Here is a 14,072-nt window from a genome sequence, read left to right as displayed (position 1 = left end):
TAATATGCTAAAAACCATGTTTAGAAAAAAGTTCCAAGCCTACGTTGACATCATCTTATACATCTTATAAATACGTATTATAAAATAACTAAAATCTTAAGTGTAGTGATTGTTGATAGTTTAGACATGTTTTAAAAAAACAAAACAAAAAAACCATTCAAACTATTGTAATAGAATATATTTCATACTAACATTTAGGCAAAACAGTTTGATTTTGTTTTACAGCTGAACGTTGAACTTTTATAGTTTTTTTATAGAGGTCTCATACACTTGAATTTGAAATTCTCTGAATATGCAGATAACTTGACTGCAGAGCTTGTTCAAATGATCTGCTTTCGTCACCATCACACATTTCACATAAAATTATTTTCGACCCTGCAGCTTTAACCCTAACCCTACCTGAAACACTTGGAAACTACAGCTATAGTTTGCTCTGAAGCTGCTCAATTGTAGCAGCAAAGAAACAGTTCAATTCATTTGCAGCACACCTTAGCTTCAGTGTAAAAGGGGAGCGTCTGTCAATGCCTGCAGCACACCTGCTCATGCTATACAAACAATGGCCAGTCTATTGCTAGTATTGCCAATATTGAGGTCAGTTATTGCTGATCTGTGACCCTCACTGTCATCACTCCTATTAGATACTGTGGAGGAATGTGCAGGGCACAGCTTCCCTCTGACCTGCTGCCTGGACAGCTGCCAGCTTAAACTATGACTCCCTCTTTTGTGTGGCTGCAGGACTGCCACACCTGCTGACGACACATGCAGAACTAGACTTTCTCATTACTGTTTCACCCCAAGACTTTAAGACTTTCAGGAAATATTTCTTGTTGCAAATGAAAACCCACCAAGTCTCGTTGAAGGAAGTGAGAATATAGCTTAAAGATAATTTGTGTGCTTTTCATCACAGTGTACTGTAGTTTTAAGTAAAAAAAATTATTTTACAAAGATGTCATGTTTAACTTTATGTTAAGATTTTCATACTCACATACTGTTCTATAGTTCATTAAACATAAGCCATACATTTCAATATCAGTAAAAGAAGATTTTATTTTTATTTATTTATTATTTTTTAAAATATAATCGATACATTCCTAAAAACATCTTCATATTAATAGTTCCTTTTGTGTTGCATAGAAATGAATTCTCTATTTTTTTGGGATAGTTACTATTTATCCCAACCACCAAAGACCACAATGGACAAACTGAAAGATTGAACTCCAAATGTTCTTTTTCAAATTGTTTCCTATGCAGCAGCATTCTCCCAATGGGAGTCGGTGAATTAAGATTCTCAAGTTTTGATGTCAGAAATTTGATTGTCATTTGATTCTCACTTCAGATATTTCTAAAAGGTACGGTTCACAGTGTGTAAACAACCAGTGCCTCCTGTGTTTGAGGGATTGAGCTGCAAATGAAATACAACAGTGAAGCACTGGTGAGGGTCACTGACTGACAATCAGGAAAAACGTCATCAGAGAAAGCTTGAAGCCTGATCAGTCAGAGTTAGCTTCATAAAATCTGGAGTGTCCTAAAGTCTTCTTTCTCTTGAAATTGAAGTCTTATTTACTGACAGACATCACTGGTTAAATGCTTTATGTAAAAATGTTTTCCCAGAAGTAAGAAGAGAATCTTATTGCTATCAAAAATGCTTTTGTTTGGCTTACAAGACATACTAAACAGAAAAATTCATGCTGAACCAAATGTCTCATACATTTGTAGACACCGTGAAGCAAAGGAAACCTTTATATCTTATAACCTCTATACCTTTATATTGTTTAACCTTTACATATTGGCAGCAGAAGGCTGATATGCAAATGTCTGCCGCTAGTTATGGACATCCAAATGCACAGCAGTTTGTGACATAATCTGATCACACCCATCTACGAAATCTAGTACTCAACCAGTTATCATCTCAGCCTGTTTAGCATAACTTGAGGCAGTATGTTCATGGCAGGGAAAACGGAGCCCATTCAAGGAAACAGTAGGATGAGTGATGACTGCAGTGTTTTAGGAGCTTTTAAGAACACTAATATGGGGAATGCAGCAGAAAGTAAACCTGTTGAGACAGTATCATGTCTTGGGCTGGGCTGCAGCTCTCACACACAAACTGTACTGTATACATACTCACAGGTGATGATGAACCTTATTGAGGTTTTTAAATATATATATATTTTTAAACCTTGTTGATGTTTGCTATTGGGAAAACACTTATGGGTGCTTGTCACACTACAGTGCAACTACAAATAAACAAAGTTGGGCTGGTTGGTCATTTCCCTTTACTTAGCTTCAAATAACTGTTGAACCAAGTTTATCTTACTTCATGCAACACTGGACTCCACAGACCTTCTGCACAGTTCACTTGTTGCTTGCGTCTGAAGCCATGCTGATACCCGTCTTTTGTTGAAAGTTTTATCTATGAAACCATTTCCATGCAGTAGCCCAAACCATGTGCAACTTGCTTGATGACCTCACTCACATCTAAAAAAAAAAACTTTCTGTATCTAAATTCATGTTTGGCAGTTAAATTATGTATACACAAAGCATTTCTAGTGTAGTACAGACATCAGAGGTGCTGTTTCTTATATAAACATGTTGACTCTTCATTAGCACTTTTCTAGTTTACATTGCCATACTTTACCCTTCAGAGCTCTTTTTTCAGTCCAAATCTAAACTCAAACTGATCCTACTAGTGATTCTGACTGGGTTCTTGTTGTGTCTTCTTAGTTCATTCAAAACAAGCATTTTCACAGACCCAAGTTTGTAACAAAAGGGACTAGTTGAAAGAGTTTAAAAGGAGGTAGATATCTGGCTGGAGGATGGTGCCAGATATTGAGCTAGAAAAACAAACAGAGGGGGAGGCAGCCTGATGAATCGTCAAAGACGCCTGACCTCTGTGTTTTGGAAATGTTTGCCTGGCTGACAAACAATGGCTGGCACATTTCCAGGAAGGAGACTGCCAAACTAGCAGCTCACCATACCCCCCACTACTCCACCAGTGTCCGATGCAGCATAGCCAAAACACACATCCTGCCTTTGTGGGCCAGGAATGCTAAGAATCCAGACTGCCGCCCAACAAGGTCTACCAACAACTCCCCCAAATCTTCCCATCTCATCCCAGTGTTCCAGCAGTTTTACTGGCCATCCAGCTGGGTTGTCTGGGTGACTGCTTATGTAAGTCAGCACGGTGGGTATGGTTTGATGTTGTACCCTCTGTGCACTTCTGTCTGGAGCTGCAACACCTGCTTTCAGGAGATCAACTATAGCTACATAGTGGAACCAACTTTCAACACTACATCTGTGTTTTCAGCAACAGGTTTGGGTGAGATTTTCTGGATGCGTTGTTGGGGGCTTAAGTTTTTCTTCCTTAAATCACATTGGAATGCGAGTTCTGTATTAATTTTAATATTTTCTTAAATCCACCACACTGAATACCATTACCTGTCTAAAACTGAATTAGTTTTAAATGTGCTGTTTAATATCATTAGCATGAACCAGTGATTTTCAGGATCCTGTGGTTATGATTCATCTAGCATACTTTATCTAGTATACACACCCTGTATCTTTGTCTGGTTTGTATAGTGGTGCAACATTTTTGACATTTCCTTCAGCTGGAGCATTAAAAGAGCAACCTAAATTATATAAGTGACACTAAGACTAAGCATGTCTCATGTCTACATTACAAGCGACTATGTCTATATAAACCCAGTGATATGCGATTACGATTGTGTAAGGAAGGTTACATCTTCCTCAACCCTACACACATATTTAGTTATTTGCATTGTCATTAACACATTAAATTTTTCTATTGCACTTGGTAGCATTTTATTTAGCAATGTACCAAACTTTTCCACTTCAGCTAAGAAAAAAAAACATTTTCAAAATGTGGTTTATCTTATTTTTGGTGTTTTTCCTGCAGTTTTTTTTCTTTAAAATGAGGTGCTTTCTTTACTTTAATTTGAAGATTCCATCGACAAACCCTTTGGATCAACTCTAAAATTGGGAACCACTATTGTGGAATTCTGGAAAAGCATTAGTTCCCATGAGTAGTTGCAGTAATGGTCTGTTTTACAGTAATCATTTTTCAGTTTTAATGCAGCATATATTGCAATATTACATCTATCTCTTCAATTATTATTATTCTTTTTCTAAGACAAGATTTATTATGTGTGCATTCTCGGTATTGAACAGACTGCACCCACACACAGCCTTATCAAATGGACCAAATTACATTTCCTATGTTTTATGACTAAAACAAGTCAATAATGACTTTCCTTCTTTCCGACAAAATACTTTTTATGTGCAGAGTTCTTTCCCTGCAGTCATGGGAACCTAAGGATAAGACTGTATTTCCTGGAATGTGGCTCATTAGGAAAGAGATGGGGGCAACACAGGATGTCCTGAGCACAGTGTTCTGCAGAGCACTGCAGCAGAGAGGAGAATTCTTCAACACCATCCTTCTCCTCTTAAAGACTGCCATGACAGAGAGAGAGATTCCCTGCTCAGGTTTTCCATGGCACCTGATCAATTATTGTTTTATTTATTTTTTCCTTATTTATTTCCGATGTGATTCTTTATTGTTGCAGGTATGTGACAAATCTTACTCGACTTGTCTAAAACCCTCTAAAAGTTTCGAGTTATTTTTCCATTGCTACATTTTAACACTCCAAAGCACAGTTTAATTATGATTTGCCTGAATATGCTAGTGGTTTATTGATATATAAACTTGGACTCTGACACTTCTTGATGTGACTTGATCACATCTCATTCAGCGCTTCACATCAACAAGCCGGCCACCTCCTTCCCTCTGGATACTTTCCAGCCACCTTGAGAAGAGAGTCTGTGATGTCACAGCAGAGTCGGGGGAATGCGTGTCTATAAGTTCACAGAAAAAGCTCTCTATGAAGTAGAACTGAGCTGTGCTCACACCAAGACACTGTAGGAGAGCAAACAAGATCAAACAGGGGTACTTCGCAATGCACAGACTGAACTAGGCATACTATTTCATCCTGGAGTCAACAGACAAGACTTCTCCACTTTTGGAATTTTGGACCTGAACAGATTTTTACTTATGCACCACTTTTGGGAAAGTTAAAAGATTTCTCTACAATTTTTTGTTCTTCTGCTATATTCAGGATGCATAGACCTGTCACTTTGCCACAGGTCATTTCCACTCTGTTTGTGTTGGGCAGCACTGCAGTTATGATGAGTTGCTTTGCACTATGGCCATATGCTTCTCTGTCATACAGCTAATTTTAGAGGAGCGGTCATATGTTCTATTAGTACGAATTTTTTAAGAATCATCCTGCCTTCACCTCTTATCCTGTTCCTCAGGCAGAGGTTAAGTGCCTAGCTAAGTGCTCCTGCACACCTTCACCCCCGCCCGGTGTCAGCTGGGTGACCGACCACTGTGGCTGCTGCAAAATTTGTGCTCGACAATTTAATGACGACTGCAGTGTCACAGAACCCTGTGATCACATCAAGGGGCTGCGCTGCCATCCAGGGGCTAGAACAGACCCTGAGAGAGGACTGTGTCAAGGTGAGAAAGCACATTAGTGCTAAAACTAAATAAAAATCACAATGGTCACAGCTTTGAGTTTGAATCATCACTGGATTTGCAGTTTAACTGTTTCTCAGTCGTCTTTATGGATAGTAAATCACACTTGCTTAAAAAAAGCAAACAGCAAAGAAAAGTGAATGTACAACTCAGGTAGATCAGTGGTTCCTTACATAAGCTATATGGTCACCAGATAATTAAAGGGATAATCACAAAAATAATATATTATATTTTTTTTTAATATTTTATATCTTACCTGCACATTTGGATTTATTTAGATTGATTGAATTTTCTAAAGCCAATTTTCTTCTTAAATATGTTAATATCTGTGACAAGTACTGTTTTTTAGTGTTTGATATTGCTGTAAATATAATCTGAGAGGAAAATCACTCCTTGGTTGGGATTTAAAGTAACACATTGTAACAAGCAGACTCAGATTTATTATACAGGGTTAACAGGGTTATTTGGGAGAATTAAAAACTTTGTTACAAACTTAGGATGGGTGATTTTAAGGCAAGGAGGGTTTAAAATTTGATTGATTAAGTGATTGAAATGATTTTAGCCCCATGGAATATATGTGCATCTCTCTGTAGAAGAAATTTAGCTTTTAAACCAAACACTTTGTATTGTTTAAAAAAGCATGAAATCTTATCCCTTTTAGAAAATACATTTCAGTTTAAGCCTCCAGATCATTATGTGTCAGTGATATTTTCTACTATTTCCTTCCATGAATTGCAAAGGTCTTTCATCACAGCTGTGTTCCTGTTTTGCACTCTTTGTCAACAGCTGAAGCCTACGGTTTGCCCTGTAACTTCAATGGACAGGTCTACCAACATGGTGAGGACTTTCCGCCCATCTGCCAGCACCAGTACACCTGTATGAATGGTGTGGTGGGCTGCATACCTCTCTGTCTTTACCAAGTCCCTCATGCCCCAATGCCGCTGCTCTCATCCCCGGCTGGTCCAGTCCAAGAGTGGCTGCTGCGAGGAGTGGGTGTGCGATGATGACAACCACATTAGCGAGAAGCCAGAGGAGCCGATACACCCATCCCTGCCAGACAGCCAGCCCCATCCCAACCACATCAGTGCCTTGCTACAACCCCAGCTGCAGCCTTGGCACCCTGCTCCCAACAGAGGGCCCATGTTCAGAGATAAACATCAGAGTGGACCTCAACTATGCCTTTCTTAATCCTTGCTGCCATTCTTGCTAAAATTTGTGCTTTTAAAAATAAATAAATCAATTTAAAAAATGGACCAGACTCATAGTGAGAATAATTCCCTATTATCCCTATATAGGCTAGTGAGCAGTGCTGACCAACATGTTATTGGGGTCATCAGGTGGGAACCCCCTTTCTTCTGTGTTTCATCTAGTTGGGCCCACGACAGCTCCAGGAGGATAGACAGTGATCACTGGTGTCCCAGAGTCAGTCCCTTAATGCCAGCCAGCACTGCTCCTCACACCACAACAACCATCTTTTTTTTCCCCACAACCACAATTTACCTCAGCCTCTTACCAGTTGGTGTGTAATTTTGCCAAAAAAATCCAATATGGAATTGACACTTCCATATTGGATTTGATCAATCGGTCTTTGTTGATAGGATATGTACCTCAGACTTTTAAGGTTGCTGTAATTAAACCTTTACTTAAAAAACCTACTCTTGATTCAGAAGTGTTGGCTAATTATCGACCTATATCCAATCTCCCTTTTTTTTCTAAAGTTCTTGAAAAAATAGTTGCAGCTCAACTTTGTGATCATTTACATAGAAATAATCTGTTTGAAGAGTTTCAGTCAGGATTCAGAGTGCATCATAGCACTGAAACAGCACTGGTGAAAGTTACCAATGATCTCCTGTTAGCTTCTGATAGCAGACTTGTTTCTGTGCTTGTCCTGTTGGATCTCAGTGCTGCATTTGATACGATCGATCACAGCATTCTGTTACAGAGACTTGAACATGTTATTGGGATTAATGGAACTGCATTAGGCTGGTTTAAGTCATATTTATCTGATAGATTCCAGTTTGTTCTTGTAAATGAAGAATCTTCCTCACACGTTGGAGTAAGTCATGGAGTTCCTCAGGGTTCTGTGCTTGGACCGATTCTTTTTACTTTGTACATGCTTCCATTAGGTAACATTATCAGACAGCATGGCATAAATTTCCATTGTTATGCTGATGATACTCAGCTGTACTTATCTATGAAACCAGATGAAACCTACAGGTTGGTCAGGCTACAAGCATGTCTTAAAGACATAAAGACCTGGATGACTCAGAACTTTCTGCTTTTAAATTCAGACAAAACTGAAGTTGTTCTCTTTGGACCTGAGCGCTTCAGGGAGAAATTGTCTAGTTATATAGTTACTCTAGATGGTATTTCCTTGGCTTCTACAGTGAGGAACCTTGGAGTTATTTTTGACCAGAATTTATCATTTGACTCACATATAAAACTGGTTTCTAGGACTGCCTTCTTTCACCTTCGTAATATTGCTAAAATCAGGAACATCCTGTCTCAGGGTGATGCAGAGAAACTAGTTCATGCATTTGTTACTTCAGGATTGGACTACTGTAATTCTTTATTATTGGGCTGTCCCACATATTCTCTGAAAAGCCTCCAGCTGATCCAAAATGCTGCAGTCAGAGTTCTGATGAGAACTAACAGGAGAGATCATGTTTCTCCAGTTTTAGCTTCTCTTCATTGGCTCCCTGTTAAATTCAGAATAGAATTTAAGAGGTTTACTTGTTGTTCCCAGAGTTCCTAAAAGTAGAATGGGAGGTAGAGCCTTCAGTTATCAGGCCCCTCTCTTGTGGAATAAGCTGCCAGTAAATGTCCGGGAAGCAGACACCCTTTCCACTTTTAAGATTAGGCTTAAAACTTTCCTTTTTGATAAAGCTTATAGTTAGGGATGGCTCAGGTAATCCTGAAACATCCCATAGTTAAGCTGCTATAGGCTTAGACTGCTGGGGGACCTCATCTGTCACACCTTTCCTCACTTTGCTCTCTTTTTTCCCCCTGTTTAATTTCACAATTGATTTTATGTACATGTGACATTATTTTGGTTATTAACTTGTGTTTCCCTGTTCCAACAGGTATCCTTTGAATGGCGTTATGGTGTTTTTCCCCCCTCTTTTCCCTCTTTTCTGTCTTCTCAAACCCCAGCTGGTCGAGGCGGATGGCCACCCTTCCTGGTTCTGGTTCTGCCAGAGGTTTCTTCCTGGTTCTGGTTCTGCCAGAGGTTTCTTCCTGTTAAAAGGGAGTCGTTCCTTTCCACAGTCGCCACAGGCACGCTCAGGACGGGAGATTGGACTGAAGACAAGTTTCGGTGCAATCTGTTTGTTTCCTTAGCTAGGATATTAATTTTTTGAATTAGCTCTATATGAATTAATTGGATTATGATTACAATGAATTGAATTCCAATTGGCTTGAATTGGACTATATTACTTAAGTGCCTTGAGATGACAATTGTTGTAATCTGGCGCTATATAAATAAAATTGAATTGAATTGAATTGAATTGAACTTCCTTCACTATTTTCCATCCTGCCTTTGTGTATCTTCGATACCTGCAGCTAAGCTTCTTAAAACTTGGTTATGTCGCCATGTATACCGGCCTTGAGACAGACTAACCTTACAACCTGACAGAATGTGCTTTAGAGTTGCAGTACCTGAACATAACGAACATAGCGGGTCTCCATTTACCCAGAGTTTTAGGTTCTGGAGAGTTGGCAATAAATCATATGTTGTCCTTATCAAAAATCTAATACTCCTTTCCTCCATACTCCACATCTCTTTCCAAATAAGCTTTTTCTTCTTTACACTTTCCCAATTCAACCACTGTCCCTGCTTAACCTGAGCCACTGCCTTTGTACGCCTTAACATTTTCTCCTGTCTACGAACCTGCTAAACAACTAGCTTTCTCTTCTCCTTGGGACCTGCTCTACTCCACACTGGTTTGCCTGGGCCAAGCCCCAAGCCTCCCCGGCCTATTTGAACATTACCCACAATCTCTGTATGTCTAAGAGTTGCTTCTGCCCCCTCAGCTGCCATTCTTGGATTCCATTTCTTCCCCTTGGTTGGGTTTGGAACCACGTTACTAACTACCACATCTTTACTCCCAGCTAACAGGAGCTCTGTCCTAACTTTCGTACATTTAAATTCCTCTACTAAACTAGATACTGGGAGCTGGAGTATGCCTTTCCATTACAGTGCCACAGTACTTAAGCATCTAGGAACACCTAGCCACTTCCTAATGTAAAAGCTAATTAAACATTCCATTTTTTCTGCAACAGATAATGGAATCTCATACACAGACAGTGGTCACACCAACCGAGGAAACAATCCAAACTGCAGACTCCACAGCTTCAACTTTCCTGGAAGCCCTGATTTATCTATTCTATCCAGTCCCTCAGCAACATCTTTCCGGAACTGCACTGCCTGATCTCCATCATTTAAGTCGGCCTGGTACCACCTACGTAAACTCTTTACTGCCTTTTCCCTAATTATTTGAACAGTCTTCATCTATTACAAACTTTCTATCACTTAATTTCCCTCTTCTTATTGAGATACTTCTAGACTTAGTCGGTTTGATTTTCATACCAGCCCACTTTAAATGTTTGTTAAGTCTCTCAAGTATTCTCCTCATACATGGCACTGTTGTAGTCACCAACGTCATATCATCCATGTAGGCCCTAATTGGTGTAAGATGCATGCACCTACAACCCACTTGGAAGCTATAATAATTATCTCCATCACCATTGTAAATGCTAATGACGAAATCGTACACCCTGCCATAATGCCTATTTCTAGCCTCTGCCAACCTGTTGTGAAACCTGTTGTACTTAGGCACTGTCTAATATCCTGAAAATATGCTCTTATTAAGTTAACAACAACTACAGGCACTCTAAAATAATCAAATGCTTTCCAAATAAGGCTGTGTGGCACTGAACCAAACGCATTTGCTAAATCCAGAAATATAACATGCAAGTCTTTTTTCTCATTCTTGGCTGTCTGAATCTGATGCCAAATCATGCTAGTGTGCTCTAAACACCCTGCGAAACCTGGTATTCCCAACATAAAATCCGGTCTGTGGGAGGTTTTTCACATTGATGGTCAACAGTCAGCACAGAAATTGTTTAGCACAACTTTTCAGACAGATGATTAGCTTTGATGAATTTATTAATCGCACAACTTTGACAGAAAAATTTAAAGTTAAATCAGTTAAACTCACAGAATGCTTTATTTGGCTGCTGAAATTCATGCCTTTATTGTTATAGAGAGTCTCAAAGAGATGGTCCCCATGTCTGATGTGTTACATAAAGCCACACTGTTTCCTACAAACCACTGAATGGACCCAGTGCTCCACCACATGTGGGGTGGGCATTTCAAGTAGAGTGACCAGCTGGCCAGAGAAACCAGATTATGCCAGATCCAGCACTGTAAGCTTCAGCTTCCTGTACTCAGCAAGGTAATATCCCCATTAGAACATGAGCCAATATTACTGGTAACAATTCAACTTTGGTTGGAACAAGAGCTGTAGGACATCACTTCTTATGAAGTTGAAGGTGAAACTGCGTATAAGAAGAGGTTACTCCACGATGTGGTGCTTTGAAATGCTATAAGGCAACAGAACTGAATACAAAAAGAGAGGACAAACTTAAAATGTTTTCATATATATATGAATTAATGTATTCATATAGTATAAAACTTTAAATGTGGTTGTTTCCCTGGCATCCTTAAGGGAAGGAAGTGTTTGCGAACCATCCGTCCACAGGGACCAGTTAGAATTACCTTTGCTGGATGCTTGACAGCGCATTGGTATCGCCCTCGCACCTGTGGGACTTGCACTGATAGTCGTTGCTGTGTCCCCTCCATTACCCGTAAGGTGCGGCTTCGCTTCCACTGTCCTAATGGACAGAGCATCTATAACATTATGTGGATTCAACGCTGCAGCTGCAGGAAAGGCTTTCATACAGACAGTGGACCCTCTGGCCTCTTGATCAGCCTCTACAATGACATTCACACTTTCAGGGACTGAGACTGACTCATTGGGCCCAAAGTTGGTCTGCTGCACAGGGCAAACAATGCACCTTCCGCTTGAAAACCTGCTGCCTCCCTGACTGTCAGCTAAGAATGAAATACCCTTACTTGCACTTTAAGTATATTGCCCTGATGATGTCAGTTTGTCCATACCAGACAGGTGCGAAGCCTCTGCAGTACCAGGGCAGCATCGGGGAAAACGCACTGCAGTGTGTTTACTTTGTCACACTGTTGGCAGCGAGCATCAACTGAAACTTCTATTATTTATTTTTAACTTAGTGTCCTTTCCACAGAGGGTGACAAGACCATTTTTTTTCAACAGAAAGAAGCGTGTCATGAGGAGTAATGAGAAGAAGCAGTAAGGAATAATTAAATGACATCTGATATAGTCATTAGAGATGACGGACTGTGTCTTCATTGTGGTCTGTCCTCTGAAATTTAATGTTACCTATAAATATACTGACAGATGAACTGGTTGGAAATGTTTCGGTTAGTAGGTGAGTTTGTATGATTGCAGCTGATTGATAACACTTTCATAGGGGAATTTTTAAAGACTGTGCTCATTATGCATTACATTATGTATGGGAGAAAACATATAGACTTCACTTTTGCTTGTGAAGTCGTAAATTTTAGGATCACCTCATTTTTCGGGGTGTGATTTTATTTTGTGTGTTTCTGTTTTTTTTCTTGTGTGAGTCCTTTAAAGTGTATCTCAAAAACTTTATCTTGAGGGATGATTTGATGCCATATATTTCAAATATGTGACATGTTGTCACTGAATGTATGTGTTGGTTTACTCATGTGCATTCAATAAAATTAAAAGTAAACACAAGAAACTTGGACCCAGTGAATAATTCCCTAAAATCAGCAATTAATCTTCTAATATTGGCTCAGTACCTAATAAAGAACCTCCTGGTCCCTATAATCCCTATAGACCAGTGAGCAGTGCTGACCAACGTGTCATTGGGGTCATCAGGTGGGAGCCCCCTTTCTTCAGCGTTTCATCTAGTTGGGCCCACCACACCTCCAGGAGGCTACACAGTGATCACTGGTGTCACAACAACCATCTTTTCTTCCACAACCACAAGCTACCCCAGCCTCTCACCAACTGCACACCAGTCATAGTGGAGTGGGGATACAAACCCTGGTTCGGGTAGGAGGTAGAAATAGAAGAGGTATCAACTTGTTATTTGTCTTATATTTTGGCCAGTATTTCTATTAGATTGCTCAGAGATGGCAACTAACCCTGAACATTTGCTTCCATATACTAATCTTGAGCTCTCCAACATGGGACCAAGAACCTTTGTACTTCTGCTGTTCCTGCATACTTTACACACTGCTGTGTGTGAAACAGTATGCAGGAACAATCCAATGTACACAAAACTTTGTAAACTTCTGACAGTTTCCAGAGTATTAGTGTAACCCAGGTCCCATGTAGTTCAAATAGAACTGGAGTGGATAATACAATGAGACTGGGCCTGGGCTCGTTGTAGGGAAATACAGCTGTGTTCTATAGGTTACTTTGTACATGTTTACTTTCAATAATATTACCTACTTTAATAATGACCACCACAACTGCACTTTTTATGCAAACATATTCACAAATATTTATTTACAACATGAAATAAAAGTTGTACCTTTGTGTAAAAATATAAATAAAATCACAGGCTTATTTGATGGTAGGAAGCAAAAGAGTTTTCAGAATAAACGTACAAGCAAATAAACACTTTTACTTTCTCAAAAGCAAATCTATCTTGAAAACTTGTCTGAAATGAAAAGAAGGGGAAAAAAAAACCCAACCCGTTGCAGGCCTGGTCGTTGCTTGGGTGCGGTGGGCCTGAAAACTAGAATGGCAGATTCACTCAGAACTGAGCATCAAATAAAAGCACGTGCATGAAATGACAGTACTCACGAGTCCAGCGTTAGATTACGTAAGGGCAGAAGGGAATGAGGGATATTAGTCTCTCTACGGCAATGGAAATGGCGGCAGCAGTCACAAAGGAAGAAAACACAGCACAGCAGGACTGGACGGGACAAAACAGCAGGGCCATCAGTTGGAAACAGTCTCTCTCGCTTTCCCCAACGTCAGTCTCCTCTTGCAGGTTACACCAAAGTGTAAAATCAGGACAACGAGTAGTCGACCTTCACAACAAAAATTTAAAATGCTTCCCACTCTAAGATGCCTCCTCAGTTAACTCTCCGTTCATTAGCGTCTGTCTCATTCTCTCTGCGTGCTCAATCTTCCCGCACTTGTGCCACTAGTCCCGCCCCTTACCGGGTGACGTTACTGATTGGCTCGTGAGTAAATGCACAACAAATAGCAAAACAGGAATCAGATGATTGACATATGACAGGTAACATATTAGGTTACACATAAACACAACTTCTCCTTTTCTCTCTCAGATGAACTCAAGACTTTTTATATGAACCTTTTAACTGTAAATAATCTTATTTATCACACTGTGATATATATATATTTATGCCTCTTAACCA

At 39.7% G+C, this 14,072-nt stretch overlaps 1 protein-coding gene across 1 annotated transcript; it reads left to right on the top strand.

The window, feature by feature from the left end:
- The first annotated feature begins 4,164 nt into the window (after positions 1-4,164).
- ccn1l2 (cellular communication network factor 1, like 2) lies at positions 4,165-12,389 on the top strand. The gene is given in 8 exon segments (XM_072388615.1): positions 4,165-5,203; positions 5,333-5,533; positions 6,338-6,477; positions 6,479-6,693; positions 10,821-10,854; positions 10,856-10,937; positions 10,940-11,007; positions 11,281-12,389. Coding segments are annotated over 8 exon segments (1,110 nt in total). The 5' UTR covers positions 4,165-5,130; the 3' UTR covers positions 11,578-12,389.
- Positions 12,390-14,072: the final 1,683 nt, after the last annotated feature.

Source organism: Leuresthes tenuis, unplaced genomic scaffold, assembly GCF_036924035.1.
Source record: "Leuresthes tenuis unplaced genomic scaffold, fLeuTen1.0.hap1 SCAF_6, whole genome shotgun sequence".
In the NCBI taxonomy this organism is placed as follows: Eukaryota; Metazoa; Chordata; class Actinopteri; order Atheriniformes; family Atherinopsidae; genus Leuresthes; species Leuresthes tenuis.
The sequence above is the reverse complement of the archived record's forward strand: the minus strand, read 5'-3'. Positions and strand labels throughout refer to the sequence as shown.